At 40.3% G+C, this 26144-nt stretch overlaps 1 protein-coding gene across 2 annotated transcripts in view; it reads right to left on the bottom strand.

The window, feature by feature from the left end:
• Positions 1 to 2351: 2351 nt before the first annotated feature.
• LOC149314514 (metallophosphoesterase MPPED2-like) overlaps positions 2352 to 26144 on the bottom strand; it is a 186066-nt gene continuing 162273 nt past the window's right edge. For both annotated transcript variants that reach the window (XM_089523477.1, XM_089523478.1), the window contains exons 5-7: positions 13405 to 13520; positions 9704 to 9817; positions 2352 to 3914 (exon numbers count right to left, since the gene is read on the bottom strand). In XM_089523477.1, coding sequence (XP_089379603.1) covers positions 3796 to 3914; positions 9704 to 9817; positions 13405 to 13520 — 349 coding nt within the window. In that variant the 3' untranslated portion in view covers positions 2352 to 3795. The remainder of the gene's footprint in view (positions 3915 to 9703; positions 9818 to 13404; positions 13521 to 26144) is intronic.

Here is a 26144-nt window from a genome sequence, read left to right as displayed (position 1 = left end):
ACTGTCATCTTGGCCTCAGAGGGAGCGATCAGGCAGACCCAGCAACATCAGGGACTGTCTGAAGGAAGAGGCCCCTCCCTCCTCAACTGTCATCTCGGCCTCAGAGGGAGCCATCAGGCAGACCAGCAACATCAGGGACTGCCTGAAGGAAGAGGCCCCTCCCTCCTCAACTGTCATCTTGGCCTCAGAGGGAGTCATCAGGCAGACCCAGCAACATCAGGGACTGTCTGAAGGAAGAGGCCCCTCCCTCCTCAACTGTCATCTCGGCCTCAGAGGGAGCCATCAGGCAGACCAGCAACATCAGGGACTGCCTGAAGGAAGAGGCCCCTCCCTCCTCAACTGTCATCTTGGCCTCAGAGGGAGTCATCAGGCAGACCCAGCAACATCAGGGACTGTCTGAAGGAAGAGGCCCCTCCCTCCTCAACTGTCATCTCGGCCTCAGAGGGAGCCATCAGGCAGACCCAGTAACATCAGGGACTGTCTGAAGGAAGAGGCCCCTCCCTCCTCAACTGTCATCTCGGCCTCAGAGGGAGTCATCAGGCAGACCCAGCAACATCAGGGACTGCCTGAAGGACGAGACTTCTCCCTCCTTTGTCACCTTGTATTTGTATTGCATTAAGATTTTTACTGTACACCGCTATGATCATTGCGGAATAGCGGTCTATAAATAAAACATATTATTATTATTATTAAGGGAGAGAGTTCCATTGTCGAACAGCCCTTACTGTCAGAATGTTCCTCCTGATGTTGAGCTGGAATCTCTTTTCCTGTAGCTTGCATCCATTGTTCTGGGTCCTGTTCTCTGGAGCAGCAGATAACAAGATTGTTCCCTCCTCAATATGACATCCCTTCAAATATTTAAACAGGGCTATCATATCACCTCTTAAACTTCTCTTCTCCAGGCTAAACATCCTCAGCTCCCTAAGTCGTTCATCATATTCCACTGAATATGATGTTCCTCATATTCCACTGAAATCAACTCATTAGTGCTTGTGACTGTATAACTTTTTGTCACAGAAAAGTCACAAAACTGGGTTAAAAGTACCTATGTAAACCAATGGCAGTGGCAGTAAGTAACAACCAATGGCCACCAAGGAGCCCTGGTAAAATAAGTACCCAGCTTGTTGGGGACAATTGGCTTACAGATTGTAAACCATTTATAGAGTGCTGAGTTCACTATGAAGTGGCATAAAAATGTAAAAAGTTTTTTGTATTTGTTCATTAATTCCATTTCTATCCTGTCCTTGTCCATATCATTAACATAAATGAAATGAAATGAATGTCATACTCTAGAAAGATAATGAAGTCGTAAACTGTATTGTGTCATGCTGGCTTCCCAAGAAAGAAGTTGCACAATCATGGGGCTGAGCCACAACAAACGATAGCAATAGCAAGTTCATTTCTATACTGCTTATCATTGCACTTAAGTGGTTTACAACTATAAGCTAATTGTCCCCAACAAGCTGGGAACTCATTTTAGTGACCTTGGAAGGATGCAAGCCTGAGTCAATGCAAGCCACTGGCTGGTATTGAACTCACAACCTTATGATTTGTGAGTGAGTGGTTGCAGTTCAGCCATTTAACCACTGCGCCACCAGAGCTATTCAACATATACAATGGCTGAAAATCTGTTGTGTCTTATACATGAACAAGATCTGTTGTGCAAACAGTTGGCTATTTTTATATGATCTACAATGATTGCATTTAGTTCAGTGTTACAGTAGTTGAGTGCATGTAATGCTGTTATGCATGAAGATGCACATTTGGTTCACATTCAGTCCTACACAGCCCTGATGTAGAATTTCAGTCAAGATTCTGATCCCAAGATCACACATTGAACTGTGTTGGTTTCCTGAAAACCAGCTGTTTAGTGTGTGTGTGTATGAAGAGGTAAAGGTCAAATCTGCTCCTTGTTCCCTTTCTAAAACAGGGAGGAAATCCAGCTAGTAGTTCCAATAAGAGTCAAATGCTCAGTGGTAGGTTAACACTTAAGTCCCATTGATTCAAAAAGTCTAGTAGGGGGCAACAATTGAAATTTAGGTAAACTGGCAACATGTTTCCAGTTGAATTACTGTATGTATACATGGCTCTGTGTGTACACTACAGAATTGTGCCTGCAGCATTTCCCATGTGGCAAGAATAGCCACTTGAAAGACTGGACAACCAAAGTGTATAAGTTGCTTAGAAATCCTGCAATATTTAGATGTAGTACTATTTCCTAAAAATGAGGAAAGGATGTGCTAAATACTATAGTTTGTTGACTTAAAGTCTATAAATAATCAATAGTAAAAAGAATGCCCAAACAAAAGTATTTAAAAATCTTGCAATTTTATTTGCATACAAAGGCCGCTAGATATATAATATCGCAATAAATTTAAAGAAACAACTGCTTTCCTAAATTCCATGAAGATAACATAAAACAGAATAAAGCTCAATAGCATTTACAGTGGTAGAACAGAAATAACTATTTGCAACAATATTTTGTGCTAGCAAGATTGCATTTACACACAGTGCAAAAAAAAAAGGAAATAAAGAAATGGAAAGACAATTCAAGAATATTTAAATATAAAGGACAACAAAGCCTTATTTTAGTTAGGCTTGATTGTATTCATTTGATTCTATACATGCTTGAAACTGCACAAAGATTTTAAACTCAAGCTCTTGAAGGCCTTGAGCACTTGGGAAAAAATGTGTCACATCTGTCATAATTTAGATGTGCTGTACAGCATAATCTTGCAGATGCTACACTGGCAATATTAAATGCCTCACTTAGTTATAATGCACAAAAAATATATATAAAAATCCATATTTAAAAGGAGTCTGCATTTACATGTTTTTACTGCATGGAACACCTGCTCATTGCAGTTTTCATCCCCGTATTTTTCAAAGCTAAAATAATTTAAGAAATTCACCCAAACAGTGACAATTTAGATAATCACATACAAGATGCTGCTATCTAAATGGTCATTAAAGCAGTCAGAGACAAACTAAATCTAGAAGGCTATTTCCCCCTTACTGATGCATTACTGTTAACAGGCAGTGTTTACAGTATACAGTATGCATATGTATCAGTGGGCAAATTGATTAACACCTGATCGAACAATCTGCACTGGGCACAGGAACTCTGATGGATTTAGCCAAGAATGAATTCTCCATTGTTCTCAACAGAGTGAGTTGATACACACTCTAATATAAACCATTATCCACCAAAATGAATATGGCTCCATGGCCACAGCCCATCTATTTCATCACATTTATGCATATCTTACTCTTTGCTGGATTGTGGCCCACATATGTGCAGAAACACACAAAAAACATCTGGGTTAGGGAGCTTATTTGTCATAATTAAAATGAAAGAAGAGGAGAGGGTGGCATTTTATCATTAGAAATATTTATTTAAAAAAAATCAAACAATAACAGTTGTGCAAATTTGGGTGTGTTTATTTTTAAACACTGCCTTTTAAACTCTTATTTAATAATATTAAAATAAGGTGTCTCACTCATTAAAAGAAAGCTTGGCTGTCCTTTGAGAACACTAACAATTTACAATGGCAAGATAATTAAGAAAACATAAAACTTCATTTTACAAATTCACAATGCTTTATTTTAAATTTTAAATGAATGCTGCATTTCCAAAAAAAAGCACAACCTCTATCTGTTTTTTTATTTCTTTTGTACCAACAATTTACAAAAAAAAAGCCCCACATTATTTGTAAAGAGACATGTTAGGAGAATGTATGTTTTTTTAATTAGAAAAATGGCAGTTTATAGACCTTCCCCCAACATAGTAGTGCTTCATGATCCTTGTGGAGTTGGAAGGTCAAATATAATTGGTGGGTTGGTTGGTTGAAAGCTGACTGTACATGTTGAGGCATTAATGTACGTCGTGTAACCGTCTGTCATAATGCCGTAACCTGTAGGGAAAACGTGTCACACTTACTATAATGCAAACAAACAACACTGACCTAGTACAGTGCCTCAGGCTGGCAAAAAGAAAAGAGTTCTTGTAAGCAGGCCTTTGGAATTGTATTCAGCTAAATCTTTCAAAATATTCTAAGTCACCACGTAATTTCCATTTAAAAAAATGCAATAGGCTTTTTGAGTTAATAAGAACCATCTGTACAATAATAATAATAACGAAGTATTTTCAGCATAAGAAGTGAACAAAAAGGCACATTCCACCTCATCCCTTTTCCCACATAGTCCTTTGGATTCTTTTATAATCTAGAATTTGTTTGTTTGGGGTTTTATTTTGCCTTTTGTGCCTGTCAGCCTACTTGGGGCTCTGAAGTGACGTACAACATATGGTAACGTTAGCTACCTATACTTGAGTCCTTTCAGGTGCTAATGACAGCCCATGCACACTTACTCAGAAATAAATCCCATTTTGTTAAGTGGAATTTATTCCCAAGTAATTCTGTACCAGTCTTTATATTCCTTTCAGTCAATGGCAAAGTAAATCTTCTAAGGACATTAACCTGTATCTGCTAATTCTTATTCTTGCTCTTCTTATATACTTTTATTTACATGGAGCTTTAAATGACAACAGTTTAAAAAAAAAACTGAAATCAATAGGAGAGAAAGAAATTTGTGTCAGTGGCAAATCAGCAGCACTTTTTTTTCCTTTTTCCAGAAGTGTTTTGGGAAATAGGAAGTTTCTGGTTTTTTAATGGGATTCAGAGGCCTGTTACAGACAGCCAAAATAAAGCTGCTTCGAGTCACAGTGGAGGTATGGTGTTTCAATGATGCATGCATCCTAAGAGTCCAGAAGTTGCACCAAAGCCACGCTCAAGACTGGATCATGGCTTTGGTGTGGCTTCTGGACTCTTAGGATGGTGCATCATTGAAACAACATACCTCCACTGTGACTCGAAGCAGCTTTATTTTGGCTGTCTGTAACAGGCCATAAAAAAAAAGGCCACAAGCACTCCAAAGACACAATTCCTTTCCCCCCCCCCCCTCTATGACACCAGGACTCCAACATCTGAGAAGGACCTGCTGAGAATCCTTCCACAGCCTCAAAGAGGAGACTTATGAGACTAGGGGCTCTTTCATCCTACAATATTTATACAAAAACAGTTATAGTACTATGATTATACTTTAAGCACTTTGATTCCTATGAAATCCAGGGATTTTCAATTTAGGGAGATGTACTTAGAATTCTCAACCATAGGGATCTAGTGGCTCACCAAATTCCAAATGCCAGGGTAACCTGAGGATGTAGCCATAACAATTAACATGGAAACATAGCGCTGTAGTGTGAAAGGCCCCCAAGTCTCCCCCTTCAAGGACAGACCTTTCTTCCTGCAGTCAAAGAACAAGATATCCTATTCTATTGCCTCTGGGATGTCCTCCTAAACACCACATATTGGAAGGAGAACTCAGACTACAATCAATGTTCTATGAAGGGAACCTGATTTAGATATGTGTCTCACCTCTCTGCTGCCTATACAGTTAGGATACTGCAAATTCACAGCTTCTTTTGTCACTTTAGCTTTTAGCGCTATGTTCTGTTTAAAGGTTGATAGATTGATTCATCTGATCTAAGCATTAAGAAGAATAATTTAGGCCAAATCTTAACTCTGCCTATTTTAATGAGCAGTTTCCTTTGTGTTTGATGGGACAACTCATATGATTAGAATTTGTATCATCTTAGTTCTTCCGAATCCTCATTAAATTCCTTTTATACTGACGCCATGCATTACCAACCTAGTCATAAACAAATTGTATAATGCTGGGCCTCACAGTAGTTTTTCATAATGATCTCCCATGCTTTCCATCAGCCTAACACTAATGCCACAGGAAGTTTTGATTACTTTCAACTTGCATTGCAACTACAAAAGCTTCAGGCAATTTGCATGCTGTAGTAAAGTCTCTCCCCCTCCCGGTATTTTCCTCTTGTATTCTTTTAGCATTGATGTATGAGCATTAATATTTATACAAAAATATCCAATCCCTCCCTAGATGCGTAAGACTTTTGTACGGCTGCTGCTGTTGAGAAGTCTCTGTCAGTGTTTTGCATTAAGGTCCTTGTTTACAGGACTTTACAACCCAAGCATAAAAACTCATTTGCTTTATAGTCATGTGGACAGGGGGGAAATCAACAATGCCATGCAAGAAAGCCATCTTCTCTTCTGTAAAGTCCTCCAACTCTGTGAGCCTATGGAGAGCTTAATTAGAGGCAGCACAGAAACCACTGTAGGCTGGAAGGGGGTGAAGTGAAATATAAACCATTTAAATGTGTAATTTTTAGTTCTAGGGTCACAAAGTCTTGCTCTTTCTCCTAGACAGCACTTCTAGTTTTTATCTCACTAGGATATAAAAGCTACTACAGTTCATTAAATATTTAAACTCCTTCCACAATATATTTTAAGTAATCTCTTATTACCTCATGCCCAGCAATGGGAGCTTATTGTGCTACAAATTTCCCTGACCTGGAATTAACATTACAGCAGGATGTTTTGAAAAGCTCATCTGAACTGCCTACAAGCTATTAAAAGCAATCATGTGAAATTTAATCCAGAAGCTTCTTTTTTAAAAAAAAAAACCCAACTTTTGTGGGGTTTTATTTCTCCACCTGATTTAGTGTTTGGGATATGTCATCCACATGTCTTGGATTACTATAGAAAACTATACAGAATGAAGTTGCTTGCTGTGCATAAAGCAGTAATAGGTGGCCTGTTTTCTTTGAATACCTCTTGGTCATTTAAAGATGTTCTCTGTATCTGCAGATCATCTTTCAACGGACAGGACAAAAAGTGCACTCTGCTGTTATCTAAGCTCTAGGGTGAATCACATTGGTATATTCAGTCAGAGAGAAAAAAATACACAAAAATGTGTGCCCTCCTATATGTCTCTCCACTGCCCTCCACTGGGACAGCAAACAGGGATGATGTCAGGACTACAAAAAGAATCAGACTACTCTGCAACAATTTAACTGGGATTTCTTGTTGCTCTTTGTCAAATCAACTTTGACTTATGGCAACCCTAAGAATGTGAGACCTCCAAGAAGCCTGGTCATCAACACATCTAATCAGGTCTTGCAAATTCAGGACTGTGATTTCATTTGTATTGTGGTTTCTCCCCCTTTTCTACTGCATAACACTTTACCAGTCATTACCATATTTTCCAATATTGACACTGGTGTTTAATTCTCTTCCTGACAGACTGAGGGGCAAACCAGACTGCCCCAAAGGAGTGGCTTCAAGCCTCCCCTTCTGAAGACAGATTGGGGCCACTGCAATCTGCCTTTTTGCTGGCTGAAAAAAGGAGTGGCAAAAAAACCTGGCTTTTCCCACCCCTCCACGATTGGAAGTCAGCTTTATGTTGATTTGGCAACGTGTGGCACATAAACGCTGTGCTGCCAGAGCTCCCAGAAGCTGGCCCATGTGTGGGCAGCTGGAAACTGGCTTCCAGGTGGCTTCAGAGCATGCAGCATCAAAACACCGCACACTGAAGCCATCTGGATGGTGGCGAAAAGGGGCAGTCTGTTTCACCCCTGACTTAGGTTTTTTTCTTCCTCAACCAAGGTTCCCTAGAACCTGGGGTTCCATAAGAGGTTGCTAGGATTTCTGTGAGAGATCATGACTGGAAGAAGGAAAAACATTTTTTGTGTTGTGTAGACATAATAATTTTTATGTAGCAGTTTCCCGAGACCTGAAAATTATTTCAAGGTTTCCTCCAGAGTAAAAAGGTTGAGAAAGGCTGCTGTGGATAAACATTGCACCTGAAGCATAAGAGGTCAGGTATAAAGATGTAAAGTTATTTGTATCTTCTTTTCATTTACTGTAACTTCAATTTTTGTCACTGGCAAAGCCTGATGTATAGAGTTTGTCATACATGAGTTCAAGAAAAAATGTTTCCTCGGGTCAAAGCCATTCTACGGTATAATAGTTCAAAACTTCGGGACTGACCATGAAACCATTCAAACTATTTCTAAAAGCATTTGGTTTAGATGCCTTATCTCCCTTCTCCATCTTACATTGAACCTCACAATGTTACATGGTGGGGCCTGAAAGCCAAGGCCTAATCCTCCTCCTCCATTGCCACAAATATGATTAACAGTGGAATCCTATGCACATTTACAAAGCAACTATCCATCATTTCCCCCCCACAATTACAGTGGGCATTTGGTATCCACTTGGGTTTGGTTCCAGGACCCCACATGGATTTCAAAGTCTGTGAATTCTCAAGTCCGATCATATACAATGGTATATAGTAAAAGGCTGTGCCTTATATAATATAGCAAAATCAATCTTTGCTTTTTGGAATTTATATATGTTTGGAATATTTTCAAGCTATGCATAGCTGAATCCATGGACAAAGAATCTGTGGATATGGAGGGCTGACTGTGCTATTTTTCCTCCCACAAATTAAATAATATGAGGGTGGTTCTGTGAAACAAATTATTTATATCCATTTTTAAAAAATGTTCATCACAAAAGCTTCACTGGCATAAAAGTCCTGATTAAATTGACAGTACTTGCTATTTATTTGATGACCCCCCTCTGTAAAAATGCTACTTCTTGTTGTTGTGTGCCTTCAAGTTATTTCTGACTTATGGCAACCCTAAGGTGAACCTATCATGGGGTTTTCTTTGTGAGATTTGTTCAGAGGTGGTTTGTCATTGTCTTCTCCTGAGACTAAGAGTGTGTGACTTGCCCAAGGTTATCCAATAGGTCTTATGGCTGAGCTGGGAAGTGAACCCTTATCTCTCAAGTCGCAGTCCAACACTCAAACCACTGTGCCATGTTAAAGAGATTTGCAAAACAGTGCTAATTCAAAATGTGCTAGCTGTAGGGGATTAGTAATATGCAGAAGTCTCTTGTGCTCTAGTGCCAGCATAACCCTGACATAAGAATAGCTGGCAGAAAAGCAAAAATAAAAATAAAAATAAATAAAAAAGGGAGGGTGAAGCACAGAGAAGGGGTAAAAGACAGGGTTGGGGGTGAAATTTAAAAACAAACAAACAAACAACTCCATCCCCAGGTTTTTGTTTTAACTGGGGGCTTTGAGTTTATGCCAGATTTGCTTTTTTTTTGGGGGGGGGGTTGCATTAATGTGCAGAATTACACCAATATAGGACTGTATTAGAAAATAAAGTAGCAGTTCAGATGTTATTGCCACCAGTTTACATAATAATTGTTCTTTAAAAAGTGTTTCTTTAAAGCAAGTTGTTTTGTTTGAATTTCTATTAACTGAAGGATTTGTTTCTAAGTGGCATTCCTTGCACTATAAAATAGTGAGTAAAGATAAGCAATTGACACTGGATACTTATCCAACAATGAACAATTGCTCATGTTAAAGTTAAAATGTTTACATTACAACAGTCACTGCTGTTCCAATAAGAGGACTTGAAAATAGTAATAATAGCCAGACTTTAAAAAGAAAGACTAATCTTTTTTTAAAAAAACAATGTATGTCTTTCTGTTTGTTTTTTTTAAAAGTCTTTTGGTTTAATCCAAGGTTTAAACCAGCCAAACTTGGCAATGGAGGGCAGAGTTGTGCCAGATACAAGCCTCCTATCTGTCTGTCTGTCTGTCTGTCTGTCTGTCATCCATTATTCTAGCACAAAGTTAGACTAAACTAGTGCTAAGAAATTTCGAGCACCTCCAGGCTAACAGGGGTTGGGATTCAATGGCCTCCTGTTGGCTCAACCATCTTGGTGAGTTAAACTTTGGCAAATGTTAAATCTTTTTCTTACCTTCATGGATTCCACCGAAGACATGGAGTTTTGGTCTTACTCGTCTTTGTACTGTGTTTAACAGTTCCACACAGCCAACTCTTTGCAGCTCCTTTGGAACCCAGTCTCGAAAACCTAAAAGCAAAATGTAATCAATACTCTTAATTTTCTCTATTCAGGTAAGGTTTCATGTAGACTTTCAGGAAACGATAACTCATAGAAGGTTTATTACATTATCTGTAACCCTAGCATCTCCATTAAAGCATACAATAGCTTTTAAGAAACTTTTCATTGTCACTTTGCCTCTTTTAGGTTTCTGGGTTTTTTTTCCTCCTGTGAGATTTGCCCCCGCCATTCCAATTAACATTTTCCTCTATGTAATTTGATTTATTAAACTACAGGTATAGAATCTTCTACATAACATGAGGCTCTATTACATTTGTTCCCGGCAGTAGTGCATCTCCCTCCTTTCCCCTCTCTTGGTCTTTCCATAATTGTCTTTGCAGATTGGTCAAATAAGACTGCCTATAATAGTTACTTTCTCTACACATGGGACAGAATTAGCCTTCATGCCTCATCTATGCCAAACAAGAAAAAAATAAAAGCAGTGTAAAACTCATGAGGCACACACAATAAAGCTTGTGAATATGCCCTTTTCTCCTTGGTCTTAAGGAATATTCAGCACACAAAATGTGACTTTGTGTATAAAGCATTCCTTGATAATGAAGACAAAGGGGAGTCTCACTTTACAAAGAATTTTGTGTATGCCTTGCAATGCCTAATTTTTATAGCAAATATCTGGAAAGGAGTTTTCCTTCTGTGTTTACACTTTGAATATACAATGGGATTATATGAAGAAGAGTACAGAGAAGTTCCTTCATGGAGCCTTATGCACTCTCTGGAGCTCTTGCATCAAGCAAGTAACTGTCTATGACTCCCAGAGAAACAAGGTCTGCCAAAATTCCATTATTCCTAAAACCTGTCCACCAAGGATACAATTCAGGGCAACTGTGAAAGGACTCTTAGTAATCTAGTATTAATTGAATACTTTTAAAGAAAAAAAACCCACTCAGTTCTATATGTAATGCAGAAAATCCATAAAACCTGACATCAATTATTACAGAAGTCTGTGGTCTGGAATATTGCATGCATAAAGATTAGAAGGGTGGAAGATCTGAGTGGGGGAAGAGCTAAATCAACTATGAATGGAGGATGCACATTCATCCTTGGTGTTAATCAATTTCAAAGATGTTACACCAGGAACAAATTTGGCCAATGTTATTTCAGCAGAGTGGAGCATTCATTCAGCTGCTTCATGTCACTCATTTCTTATGCTGCTAATATAAAAATAAACTTAAATGTATCAAGTTAAAAAGCAGAAATTGTGGCATAATTTTCAGCCACACAGGTTAAGGTCTGGTATACGATAAACAATAATTTGGTAACTATATGCAGCAATGTGTCTCCCAATCCAAATTAAAGAAACAAATTCAATCCAACATGCTGGTATGATATCTGAAACATCCTGCCATCAAATACTTGGTGAAAGCAAGCATAAAATTAAACATCATTCCATTCACTGTATTTTAAGTCATCGCTAAAACTCTGTATCAGAGTGAGAAGGCCTTGACCAACTTTCAGCTATCCCTCAGAATCTTTCATAAGTTGTAGGCTTCTTGCCTCCTGTAGATAGAAAACAAATACTGGAGAATAAAAACTTAAGGAGAAGAGTAAATGGAAATAGCTTGCTGCCTTGCAGCCAGCCATGAAGAGGAGAAGTAGGGAAGGGAACGAAATGGAGAAAAAACAATAAAATGGTGGTGGCAGCTGCACAGCTGCGTAACACCTGAGAGAAGAGAAACAGAGGGCTGGCACAAATTGAAAAGAGGATAAATTTTTAAAAGATTTGATGGAAGGGAGACCAAGCAGTGGCAACCTATTGCAAAAATTCTCTTTTATATGTTATAGCTCTAGTGCTTGTTGGGGATGGGGGAGATTACTTTCCTGTTAATTAATCCCCCAAAGACCCACTCATACAGGAGTAAAGTCAATGGTGTGGGTTCCGGCAGCTGTATCATTGGTAGGGTGCAGACTGCACCAGGTTACACCCCACAGGTGGGCTGACCCTGGTGGGGTCCTCCTTCTGCAGCAGTGGAGCATGCCGTCATAGTTTTGATGTGGCCTGGCTCCCTCCCTGGGGAGGAAAGTGAGGTGGCAGCAGGGGCTGCAGAGGCAAGAGCATGCCCCTTGTGGCTCCATCGTTGCCTGGTTCATTCCCCAGGGAAGGACTCTAGATGGTGGCAAAGGGATTAGTGTGTCCCTCATGGCTTTGTCACCATCCTGTCTCCTTCCCTGGTAAGGAAGCCAGGTCAGAGACAAAGCCATGAGGGAGAGGTGAGCAGCAGGAGGGGTGTGTGGGAGGTGCACTACCACTGCCCTCCCTCAACAGTCCTTCTCTACCTGACAGGAGGGAGCCGGGCCAACGACAAAGCCATGAGCGGCGAGCAGCTGGGTGACAGGTGGAGGGCAAGGCAAGTTACTGCTGGGTCTCCCCCCGAACCAGGTGTCACCAAGCCTCGTGATGCCCCTGGGTTCCGGCCTCATGGTTATCCTGAAAATTAATCTGAAAGAGCCTGCACATTTGGCCTCACCCATTTGGGGCTGAGCTTTTAAATGTTGTAACAGCAATGCAGAATGAAACCAAAGAAAATCAACTCCCATGCAAATGCTAGAATGTATAAAGGAGAAGAACTAATGACCCTCCAGAGTTTCTTGGAATCTAATTTCCATCAGTCCCAGCCATCCTGGCCAATGGTAAAGGAAGACAGGAATTGTAATTAAGGCATGTGGGTTCCTTGTAGGTATAGAGAGTACCAATTAAATATCACAACACTGCACTCTGTGATACCCCTGGTTCACATGGATTTCACTACAGTCCCTACCAAACATAATTTTCAGTGCAGTGATTAAGAACCTTCTGCAAAACTGAGTTGTGTTTCTACCATTCTGTATTTAAACCAGAGTCATAGGGCCCAAACAGGCCAAAATAAAGCTGCTTTGGGTCACTTTGGAAGTATGCTCTTTAAATGATGCATGCGTCCTAAGAGGCCAGAACCCGCGCCAGAGCCATGCTCCAGTCCTAAGGATGGGAGCGCAACTTTGGTGCAGCTTCTGGCCTCTTAAGATGCCTGTGTCATTTAAACAGCATACCTCCAAAGTGACCCGAAGCAGCTTTATTTTGGCCCATAGTTAATTTTCAAAGCATCATTACTGATTACCAGCAGAAGGACAGAGTACAGAAAACAATTTTATTGCAAAATATTTAATGACTAAATATCCTAAAGGCACCAGGTCCTGTCTGATCCTGGAATCAAAACAAGGTCAGTTCTGGTTAGTACTTGGATGGAAGACCACCACAAATACCAGATGCTATATATTGAAGGAACTAGCAAAACCACCTCTAAGTATTCCTTGCCTGAGAAAATTCATGGGGTCACCATAAGTTGACAGGAGATCTGAAGACACATACATACACACCTAATCACTCTGGTTGAAGGTACAACTGCAAAAATGTAGAACAGTTAGGTGACCAATTCCCCTTTTTTCTTGCACATGTGGTTGTACAGAGTAATGACTGCCCCTTAATGATCAAGCAGAAATGTGCACTGACAACATTCTCTGTTCAAGATACCGGAACATGATCAGTTTGTCGTGTCACTTACCAAGAGGAGGTCCGTGGGTCATTAATATGTCAATACCTTCAGGAATAAGATTCCATTTGTCCAACAAAGATTGACCTCTGGGTAAGTTAAAGCCCCATCCATTAAACCATGGTGTCCTTTAAAGAAAAGAAGATTCACTATATAATTATGAAAGAATGGCTTATTTTCCAAATTGGTACAGCAATGCAAATTCACTGTGGAAAATGCTTTTTCAAGGTCATGCATGGACAAGTGCAATGAAACAGAATTTTAGACTGAACAAGTCTAAGCCACCTTCATATTGATCCTGCACAGTTGGCCAAAGTGTTCAAGAGAAAGATGGCTGGAACATTAAGCAACTTTTTTTTGTCACAGAGAATAGATTTAATATAGAAAAGCTATAATTTTCTATATTAATTATACAAATGATGATTACAGGATTGATTCTTATGAAAAATTGTTTCCCCATAGGGCACTGTGGTTGCCAAAGGTCATTCTTCAAAAATTAATGGTTAGCTGGGCTAAAAGGTTGTTCTGAAATGTCATCTCTTATGGCAATACAAAGATTCACTTCAATTTATACTCAAGGTCTGTATTTTACTATCGTAGACAATGACAGCATGTGTAGTGGTTTGAGCACTGGACTATGACTCTGGAGGCCAGGGTTCAAATCCCTCCTCAGCCATGGAAACCCACTGGGAGACCTTGGATACCTCACACTCTCTCAGCCTCAAAGGAAGGCAACAGGAAATCCCCCACTGAAAAAATATTGCCAAGAAAATCCTGTGATAGTTTTGCCTTAGGGTCACTGTATGTCAGAAACGACTTGAAGGCATATAATGACAACAAGAATGATAGACTACATAAGATGGATGTAAAAAGAAATCCTGAATCTCTGTAAGCATCTGGCAGATGTATATGTGGGGGGAAGGGGTGAGAGACTATGGGAGATCTCCACATGAACAAACATGTGAAGGGTGGGATCAGAGGACGGGAGAGTAAAAGCAGTAAACATGAATGGGACACTCAGGCAGAGAAGAGCAAAGAGGATGGGGATGACCCAATCTAATTCTCCACCACTCATCTCATGGCTGTACATACACTACAGTAGGAAAACATGGCAACACATGCCAGGCTTGCTGGACTAACCAGTTCCACCCACCAATAACTCCTCCTGTCCCTAGCCTCACAACAACATCACTATGGAGTGCAGTCAACAAACAGAAGCCAATATCTGGATTTTCCATTCAGATCCAGAGTAAATTATTTTTATTTTATTTATTATGGTATTTATACCCCATTCTTCAGCCCTAAAGGCTATCAGAGTGGTTTACAATTATTATTTTTAATCCCTACTTTCCCCCTCTGGATTAAAGCCCCAAGGCACTGGAAAGGCCTGGGTTCAGCCTGAATCATCTCATTCATCATCTGGACAACCCCCTGTGAAAATGAGGTGAGACCACTTAATTTGGCCCAAGTGGACAAAGCTTAATTTTCTGGGTAGATTGGCCACTGTGGATATAAATCTGGATTACACAAATAACTCTGGACAAGGCTCTTCATTATTTACAATGTCTCTTACAGTCAGTGGCACTAGGGTTGGTGTCACCCAGTTCAGTAAACCGACCTCCTCCCAAACCATACCATACTATAATAATGTTTTTTGTTTGTACTTACGTTATTCACAAATTGTAATTCCCATATACAGTGTGCCCGTGTCATATGCAGGCACATTGTGCGACGGAAGAAACAATGGTGCTTGCCCCCATGAGGCATGCGCGCCACCGCCACCACGCACCACTGCGAGCACAAGCCCCATTACTTTCAATGGGGCTTGAGCATACACGTTTTTTGTTTTACACGGGGGTGTGTGGGGGGGTGAAACGGATCCCCCATGTAAAACAAGGGCACACTGTATAAGTGAATGTGATGGCAACAGTTGTGACATATACAATTAGCAAAACTAAAATTATACCTTTAAATTACAACATCATACACACAGCCTAATTGTATTTACATGTACATAGTTTCATACGGTTAAAGTGAAAATTTGTTAAAATGTTATGTTTTTAAAGAATTTTTTAAAAATTTCTTTTTAAAAAATTAAAATTTAATTTATTTTTTTTAAAAAGAAAACCCCAGAGACTCTCCTTTCTGCTCTCACAGAGCATTGCCCCACTCACACCACCTCTTCCTCTAAGCTTAAAGGGACGTAGGTGAATGCCACAGCCCATTTCTACCACAAGGCAGATGTTTGGGGGACAATGGTGTCACCTTGTGTGGACTGCACCACCCTAGGGATGTCCCTGCTTACAGTAAGGTCTTTGAGATTCAAGTTCAAATCACAGCTGTGATATCTGAACCAATAAACAACTCAATGATTTTGACTCATGATTATTCATATCATAGGATTATATGAATAATTTATTCAAAGGAAGTCATTGCATTCCTCTGAGGCTGAGATTCCTCGGCCAAAAATCCACTGGGTTTCCATGCCTGAGCAAATCCAAGTCTCCCAGATTCTAGATAAACACTCAGACCACTACACGATGCTGACTCTTTTCCAATAAACTATGGCACAATACAACCGCCGAGAAACGGCAGACTGCCACCGCCCGTTTTTACTCCGGAGGGATGGTGCAGCCACCAAACCACACGCTGTCACTCCGGAGTAAAAAGAACCCGGTATTTCCGAGTTCATTTTGTGGCTTACGTCAAAATGGATGGGATGCCGCCATTATTGCGACATTACACGGTACTAGGGTTAGGGACCGTGCGGTTGGTGCGCAGTCCCTAACCCTAAAATCGGCATGAGCACGGCGCTTCATGCCCATTTGTATCAGGCCAATAGTTCACTACAAAATTAGGGTCTGAGAATATCATTTGAATCTTTTAGCAAACTGGTGAGATGAGCAAGACTGGAGTCTGCTATCTTCTAGGTCAACTATTAGAATCCAACAGAGTATTGAGGAGAGGAAAGAAAGAAAAACAGTTTTGTTAGATAAGTGACCATTATCCAGATTCTCCTAGCTGGGAGGAGTTATGAGTTTGAAGAAAAGTTAAGGAATGAAGAAAATGTAACAGAGAGAACATGGGGCCCAGCTTAACCCTCCATTTCAACACACGTTCAGTGAATAAGATAAACAACACTGTATATGTTGAAGCTTCTTTCCTGGTAAGAAACAATTTAATATGCTTGTTGAATTATAGCCTTGAGATTATTCCCTAGGTCCCCATTTTTAGCAGGTAGAATTTAAAAACAACAACAACACATGCACACACACAATGGCACAAAGCATAATAACAAAGACTCAGAAAGACCTTTGAAATGAATACCCCAGAAGCACTCTAGATGAAAGAATGTGACATTTCCTAGCACACAGGAATGTATAGGGGAGACAATGTGTACAGCCTGTATATGCACTGTAGTCTCAAATAGAAAATGTGTCCATTCTTCCCTGTTTCAGAAGACCCTTTGGCTACTCTTCTGTGTTTTTTGCTGCTCAGATTTGAATAAGACTATTTATTTTTCAAAATACACATTAAGGTATTTTCTGTGTTTGCCAATTTTATGGCATTTTGGGGAAAACATCATGCCAATTGTGAGAATGTATTGGGATACAAATCTTGCAAAATAAGTAAATGACTTCAAATAACCATTTCCAGAAAGGTAGTCATTTCATTGTTCAAGCCACAAGATCCTTTGTTGTATTGACATAAGGTAAAATGACCTTTCCCTTTGGTTTCCCCCTATGTAAAGCTACAAACCTTTTCATTAAATTGGGAATGTAGCCACTGTACTTCAGTCAGTTGACAACAAAGCAGTTACCATGATCTAGGTTATGAATAACTAAAAAAGAAACAGACTTTACTCTGCTCCTCACATACAGGTGTTAACCTGCTCTACAGCATACTTAGCCCAATTATTAGTCTAATGATTAATCCAACCTAGCTGCTACCATAAATAGCTGTAGTGCCAGCAACTAGCAGCACTCTAGACTAAATCTAGACTTAAAGGCTGCCATCTGGCCCACCAGTTGTTAATCATAAACCCTTCCTTCTTCTACTTGTTTTGGCACATTATTTCAGTTCACTCACCTGCCAACCATCCCTTTCCAAAGCACCAGTCTCAATGCTTATGATGTTTTTACATGTGCCTGCTTTATACCAACTCAGTCTGTCATTCTTTCTAATCCAGTACGGTCTATTTAATTCCTTGAAAACCTTTTTTTTTGGACTACAATTCTCAGAGCCTATTCTAACTAGGAGGGTTCTCCATAACCTCAAGACTAAGGGGCTGAGCAGATCACCCTTAAGGGATGGACTGCAACTGCCTCTTTCTTTGCTGGATTGGGGCCATGGCAACCACACACCGCAGCCTCAATCTGGACTTTCTGTGGTGCAAAAAGGAGCTGCAAAAAGCGGGTCATTTTTGCACGGAGGAAAGGGTGCCATAGCCGCCAGCTCCATGGCTTTTCGGCACTTCTTTGGCGCTGCGTCATCTGGGCTCAGTGCCAGAGGAGTGCTGTTATGCTGTCTGCCATGTGGTGGGGTGCGTGGTGTCATGCCAGCATGGGGGTGGAGTCGGGGCATGCATCATGCAGATGCCACACTCCCACCCCACCCCCATGCTGGCCTTTGATGCCGGTCTGTAAAGCCTCTAATTCAGTCTAATAGCTGGAATCCCCAGCAATGGCCTTGTGTGCATGCTTATCAGAGTAGAAAGCTATCCAAAACCAGAGAGCAAGAAGCTTTCCAACCCCAAGGAGAAGCACTGTTCTGAACAAATGAGTCCTAGCAACTAGACAGACCTGGATTCAAAGAATAAGGTCAGTTGCATGGACCTCACGGTCAGCCCTCTTTCAATACAGGGCCTAAGGACACCAGCTCCCATTTGATCTTGGAAGCTATGCAGGGTCAAAACTCTGGTTAGTACTTAGATGAAAGACCATCAACAAATATCAGATGCTGTGTGCTGTATTTTAGAGGAAGGAACTGGCAAAACTAACTGCACATTTTCTGCATAAGAAAATCCTACAAAATTCATAGGGTTGCCATAAGTTGACAGTTGACTTGAAGGCACATCCACACACCTGCACACACCCACACCTGCCTTGCAAACTCTGCCTAATTTTGGCACAACACACACACACACACACACACACACACACAGTTGCTACAGCATCCCTGATGGTCATTCATCCTTCACTCATCTACCGTATTTTCCGGCGTATAAGACAACTGGGCGTATAAGACGACCCCCAACTTTTCCAGTTAAAATATAGAGTTTGGGATATACTCGCCGTATAAGACTACCCCTCTTCCAAATAAATTTTTTTAAAAACCTCAGATTTGATTTCAATATGGTAATTTTAATTCAAATGCTTATGACGTGCAGGTACTTAGCAGGAAAACTTGTTGTATACAAAGCCTGCTTGGATTGGACAGCTCTCCCTGCCTGCCCAGCCCTCCCTGTCTCCAAGATTTTCTTCTACCGTACTTGTACAGCACCGCCCTTGCTGCTTTCATACGGTTGCCACATACGGAGGGGATGTGGCTGCAGCTGTTTTTGAGCTCCCCCTACCATATGCAGTGACTGCAGATTCTCCAGTCTGGCTCAGAAGTTTCAGCACCTGCCCTATAAGACGACACTTGGCGTATAAGACAACCCCTGATTTTTGAGAAGATTTTCTTGGGTTAAAAAGTAGTCTTATACGCCAGAAAATACTGTAGCTATAATGATGGTATGTTCACTACTTTCTGAATCCATTTGGCTTTCCCGTGACATATTTTTTCCTACTGTTTATTCAAAGCATCTTCTTCTAAAATGAACTCACTGATCCTCTGAAGCAAAAGAGAACATAGACGGTTCCATCTTCTGATAGCTTTTCAAATAATTAAAGCTATCTATCTAATTGCTTCTTAATTGTTCCTTTTCCAATCTACATACCACATATCCAGTTACTTACAATTTTCCACAAAGGACCTCTCTCTCTCTCACACACACACACATGCACACACACACCAAAGCCAACAAAACAATAGCTTTTAGCAGTAATGTATATGTATTACAAACAATTCTATTAGCTTTGAGGGCTAGATGCTTTTTAGATGTCCTGCTGAATGGGATCCAAACTATGCTAGTAGCAATGTGTGTGCCTGGCATCTTATCAACCACACCAAAGCCAACATGGGAATTACATCAGTTGTACATAGCTTGCCAAAGAATATCATGAACTCAGCAGCAACTACACCACAGGCAACACAAGCCCATTTGCAGTGATGAAATTCTATTTACATTCACCACTGTTTATGTGGCTAGAGAAACCTGTGTAGCTTTTTAAAAAATTAAAAAAGTAAAGAAAAGAAAAACCTTGCACACACAGATTTCTGGAGAAAATCAGTTTTTCCCCCTTAAGTTAAGTACAATGAACAAATAGCTTGGGGACATATGTTTGAACTATATTTTTTCCACAGCTTGCTCCTATCTCGACTCCATCTCAAAACGAAACACTCAAGTCATAACAGTAATGAAAGCTTTTTAAAAAAATTTTCATCAGCACTCAAAATAAAATGCACAAACACCCATGATTACTAGGGAGGGAGATCATTCCATTTGCAGAACAAAAATTACAGGACAGGGCATTAGATATACATTCTCAGGATTGTTCAATTATATGACTGCCCTGTAAATATGGCCTGAGAGTATCTATTTTAGTTTTACATTTTGGAATGTAATAACAGAGAATGTCCTGAGCTGAATGAACTGAAAAGGGAACAGGTGACCTTTTTGTAAAATAAAGACGAGCCTTTCAATAAAACACACAACATTTTCACATATTTGCATGCATCTGTGCCCTTTCTCTATTTAATGAAGTGAATGGAAAGAGCATGTTGCTAAGAAAGAAAAGTATTGTAAAGGTTGAATCCATAAACACAAAACAAAATCCCTTAATTTAAAGCACACACACAAAACAAAATCCTTTCTCTCTGCATTTATGCTAATTTTTTTTGAAAGGGTTATAAGATGCTAAGGTTTAACAAGTGACTCATGCTCTTGTGAGTGCCTGGTTGTTATTAATTTATAAGGTCTCAGAAGCAAGCATCTCACAGAGACTGTAGTGCTGGAACCTATAAAGATTAAAATATCTATCTATCTATCTATCTATCTATCTATCTATCTATCTATCTTTGTGATAATAATAGTAAAGGTATTCAGGGTTCATCACTCTGAAATAAAGCAGGCCTACTGCATGAATTTCTCGTCCAAGACTGGGAATGATTTTAAACTAGACCCAGGACAGCTACAGCTACAACACCTGAGTGGATGGGCCAATGGTCTGAATGAGAAAATAGCCTTTTCTAATGTTCTTTTCCATGTTCAGCTACAAAATTGTTTTTCTTATTCCATGGGACCAATGACACACATTTATATTTGTGCATCTCTTACATCTATATCTCATCACTATTCCACTGACTTAAGCCAGGAGTAATCCCATTTTATTCACACAGTAGTCCTGTGAGGTAGTCTGACTATCTCCTTGAGCCTATATTTTGAGAAGAAATGGGCAGTGGCGGCTGCTGCTCTCCCTCCCAGTGGAAATTTTGGTGAAAAAGGCCTATTATTCTCACCTATTAGCATCTGTAGGAAATACTTACCAAAAGGAGGAAAAGAGGAGGAACATACAAAACTAAATAATAATAAATTCACAATGGGGCTAAGCAGTTGGGCCAGGTGCTCATCCAGATTGGTCCCTGGGTTAGCACAGAGACAGGGATATGTTCGCAGTCAGGTGTGCTGACTAGGGGCCATTGCGTGCTCCTTACCTTGCCATGCCGTTGCTTTCACTCAGAAGCCCTTGCATCATGACTGATGCAGAAACAAGGTGCCTGGCTACATTGGTGTAGCCTGGTGCTCCATTATCATGTTAGATGCAGCAATAGGGGTTTTGAGTGAAAGTGATGGTCAGCAAGGTAAAGAGCATGGTGGACCATGTTTTGCTATGGAGTTTCCAAGTTCTGTGGAAAACTAGGAGTAAAATAAAAAATAAATTATTGAACAGGCAGGCCCAGCTCCACCAGGGCTAGCCTGAAGGAAGAGACTCCTCCCTCCATAACTGCCATCCTCCGGCCTGAGAGGGAGTGACCAGGCAGGCCCGGCTCCATCAGGGCTAGCCTGAAGGAAGAGACTCCTCCCTCCATAACTGCCATCCTCCGGCCTATGAGGGAGCTGACCAGGCAGGCCCAGCTCCATCAGGGCTAGCCTGAAGAAAGAGACTCCTCCCTCCATAACTGCCATCTTCTGGCCTATGAGGGAGCTGGCCAGGCAGGCCCAGCTTCATCAGGGCAAGAGCCCTCCCTCCAGTCCATCTGCCTTGGTCCAGGCCTCAGAGGGAGAGAATAACCACTGGACCTCATCCCCTTTCCCACCACCATTCCCTTCTCCTTTTGTGTGGTGCCTTTTAGATTGTAAGCCTGAGGGCAGGAAACCGTCCAATTAAAAATAATAATTGTAAACTGCTCTGATAGCCATTAGGGCTGAGTATAAATACCATAAATAAATAAATAAATAAAATCTTGGGGTAAAGACTATTTACTGGGGTCAGGCCAGATCAGTGGTTTTGGCCTGTGTTGTCTGAACAAGGCCGAGCGAAACTAGGGCCTTTTGGCCCATGTGGACAACACCTAAATTACAAATTCATAAGTAATTTCAAAGAACAGACAAAACAGCAGGTCACAAATTACAATCACATTACAATAAAATTACAATCATATTACCAAATTACAATCTCATGCAGGTAATGGAAATTCTTATCTCCCTTACCCAAAACAATATGATCTACAGTATCCTGAATCTCACATAAACGACAAAGGTTCATTCCTGCCTGTCCAGATATGTCCACTGTGTAACTTCTGAATATGGACAAGACATTAATTTTATAGAGAAATACATGGCTAAGGTACTGTTCAGACTGGCCTGAAGGACTGGCCTGGGGGCAGAGTCGGTGCGTTGCATCCATATGATGCACATCCGACTCTGCCCCAGGGCTCCATGACACACTGTGTCACTCCACACGGCGTGAAGCATCATACCGCTCTTCTGGTGCTGCGTTCATACAATGCAGCATCGCAGGATTGCCATATAGCCGCGGTTCTGCCCACCTTACCCGTGCTCTCATTATCTAGGGCTGAAAACAAATAATTGAAATGTAAAGAACTTATCACCTTTCTGCTTGCTCTTGCAAAAATGAAAATTGCCAGAAAGTGGAAGAGGAGGGAACTCACTTTAACAAACTGATGGCAAAAACCTTGGGATACATGGTTAATGGAAAAACTTTCTGATAATGCCAGGTAGTTGAACGGACAAAGTGGTCAACTGTGATTCAGTGAGAAATGGCTACTGCTCATTGAGCATATCAGTGACAACACACAACAAACACAGCATCCACACCCGTAGAATGGGACATTTTGTTAAGACATATTGCCTAAAGTTCAGCAAACTCTGCCGCACAATCATGCGACAGAATAATTCCTTGCTTAACATACTTGTTTATTACTAATGATAGCAAATAATGTACAGTTGTTTTTATAGTTTTTGTGAGTTTTTGTTTGAATCAAGAAACATGAGAGACACTGCAGACTGGATCAGCCAGAAAATCAGCAACAGCAGAACACGTTATAAACCATCCTGGGCATAAATTGCTATTTGAAAACACTGAAATTCTGTACCATATCAACAACTATCAGGTCAGAATACACAGGGAAGCCACTGAAATCCACAAACACCTAGACAACTTCAACAGGAAAGAAGAAACCCTTAAAGTAAACAAAGTTTGGCCACCAGTTATGAAAAACACCAAAATCAAGACCCAGTAAATGCAAATGAAAACTACTCAGGGGAGAGGGGTTTTCCAGCAGACAATGGATCATTAATTAAATAGACACCCTGAGGCCTTGCCATTCAATAATACAGATTAACATGTAAGTCACTTCCTCTCAACCAACACTATATATACCCCACTCTCTTCCATGCCAGCGGTTTCTAAAGATGCCAGCCACAGCTGCTGGTGAAACGTCAGGAATAAACTTCTAGAACACAGCATCATAATCCAAAAAACCCTGGATGCCAGCTGTAAAAGCCTTAGACTTCACAGTTGTTTTTATGCTTGGTTTTGTTATTATTCTTTGTATTACAAAATGTCATAAATAAATAAAAAGTGCTACTATAAACTACTATAATAGTGAAGTGTAAATATACTCAAGGTGATGGCTGTGTGACAAGCTACACTTGCTGGAAATTTTCTATGCAATTATTAAAGGTGTGTAAACCTTTCTTTTCCATGTGGATAACCTATACTGGTTTCATGCTAAAATTTCATCAAGCATACTTTTCCCCCAGCATCTCAAATCTGATCTTCTCTACTGGGAATGTGAAAGGGCCACTCCCTTTCTTCATGAAGGAAATTCTAATATGAGGACAGGACTGGACTTTGAACCATCGCATCCAAGTTGCATGGTCTCCAAATTCAGGGTTTCAGCAGCACATATGGATGGGGTGGGGGTGGGATTAACAGTGACATATTCCCTCATTTGATAAAGTTCCAAATAATGAGATCGCCAAAATTAAAAATTAAAAAGCCACACACATATATTATTAAAGGACTTGAACTTAATGCAATTTGGATACGTTGAACTCAAGAAATTATGCAGCTACTAAAGTCAATGGGAATTACACACACTTACATCCAAGATGGGCATCTTAACCAGGAGACATATTGGGCATATATTAATGGTGTCTAGAATCCATTGTGCAGGGTTCATTTCCCCTCGTATCCTCTAATCAGGATCATGCACTGCAAATGTTTTGTTTGCTTGTTTGTTTCCTTTGGTGCAGTGGGATTTTCGGGCTGTTAAGAATTTATATTAGCAAAAGGAAAGGTCAAAGAAGAGCAGTTTGTACTTGGAACGGAAGGGAACAGTGTTCAAGATGGTTTTTCATTTCTAGAGAAGTGTGTTTCAAAGTCTTGTACTGGCTAGTAAGGCTCTTGCCTCTCCTTTCACACAGAAAGTTTACCCTTAGAAAAGATTGTTCCATTGTGTCTAAGGAGTTGTTGATACTTGTTTAAAGAGATGTTTTTAAATATTCTGGCTCTGAAGTATTGTTTGATGTGGAGCTGATTGGTTAGTCTGTGAGAAGTACAGATTGGCAATAGCTATAAAATTGTAAAACATCTAAAGAGGAAGTTCTCCTACAATAATGTATTATTACCTAAAACTCTTCAAGGGCACTTTGGGACCAAAGGAGCAAGTTACAGGACTGTTAAAGAAACAAGACTAAAAGCAGCTTCACTTGTGAGAATAATGCAAGGCGAGCAGGAAGCACAAATGTCCTTTGCTTCCCATTTCTACTTGTACCCTTCTTTTTCAAAATAGAATTTCTGCCTCTTGTAGGAAGATGCATAAGCTGTCACTGCATCAGGAATTTATACATGCAGACTTCTATCCCCTTTCTGTCCATTAATACAGGTCATGGAATTTCTTTCTGTATATCCGTTTGAAGAGCTGCCTTTTCACAGTACAATTCAAAAATACTAATTTCTGACTACTATTTGAAATTAATATGCTTTTGTATTTATATCTACACACACACGAGAGAGAGAGAGAGAGAGCGAGAGAGAGAGAGAGAGAGAGAGAGAGAGAGCAGTCTCTACCTATTTCTCTCCCTGGTTTAGATCTCAAGAAATACAAGAAATATCTACATTTTGAAATTAAAATTTAAGTTCTGCAGTTAAGACATATACACACATTAGGTATCTCTAGCCAATGCCCAACTTTCCCAAGTTTGGTCAATATATATTTCTTAGAGGAGACAAGGAAGATCAAATTGGAACCAAGCAGGGTCTCCAAAATGGTTTCAATGTTCTTCTGCTTGTTTGGAAACAACAAACTCTTCAGTCTGAGGTGTCCTAACTGTTAATTATACTGCAAGTTAGTCAATGGCTCTAGATAGCATTTGAATACTACATTTAAAAAAAAGAAAGAAAACTTGACTTTTAAAGGGCAAATATTAGTTCACTTAAAATTAAAAGCAAACACAAAGTACAGTGCTATACAGTATCTTACTTTAAGGCACTTCACTTTAGAGTACTTCGCTAATATGGCTTTTTTCAATTACAAAGGCCTGTTACAGACAGCCAAAATAAAGCTGCTTCGAGTCACAGTGGAGGTGTGGTGTTTCAATGATGCATGCGTCCTAAGAGTCCAGAAGTTGCACCAAAGCCACGCTCCAGCCCTAAAGACTGGAGCGTGGCTTTGGTGAGGTTTCCGGACTCTTAGGACACATGCATCATTGAAACACCATACCTCCACTGTGACTCGAAGCAGCTTTATTTTGGCTGTCTGTAACAGGCCATAGTTTAGTGCCCTTTTGCTACTGTGCTTAGTCCATTTATAGCTTTTGTGCATGTTGTGTCTCAATGTTGCATTCTAGTGCTACTGCATACTTAATAAATGATGTCAGGCTGATACAAAATAATTAAGAATTACAGCTTCACTAATTCCAGGAACTCAGATCATCTAGCAGATACCTGAAAGGATCACTCCAAGCAAGAGGAGGAAGGAAACAGTAGTTTAATGGCAGGGTCATGGGATGGTACATGCCTGTGACAATGCTGTCAGAAGAGCATGAACCTTTCTCCTTGCATAACTTCCAGTAATTTGTTCACAATCAATGTCAAAATAAACCTTCTGTGTTGTAGGAA

This window comes from Sceloporus occidentalis, unplaced genomic scaffold (assembly GCF_023333645.1).
Source record: "Sceloporus occidentalis isolate IW3139 unplaced genomic scaffold, rSceOcc1.0.p SCAF_4, whole genome shotgun sequence".
Classification (NCBI taxonomy): Eukaryota; Metazoa; Chordata; class Lepidosauria; order Squamata; family Phrynosomatidae; genus Sceloporus; species Sceloporus occidentalis.
Note: the sequence above shows the minus strand (reverse complement) of the source record. Positions and strands in the feature narration are given on the sequence as shown.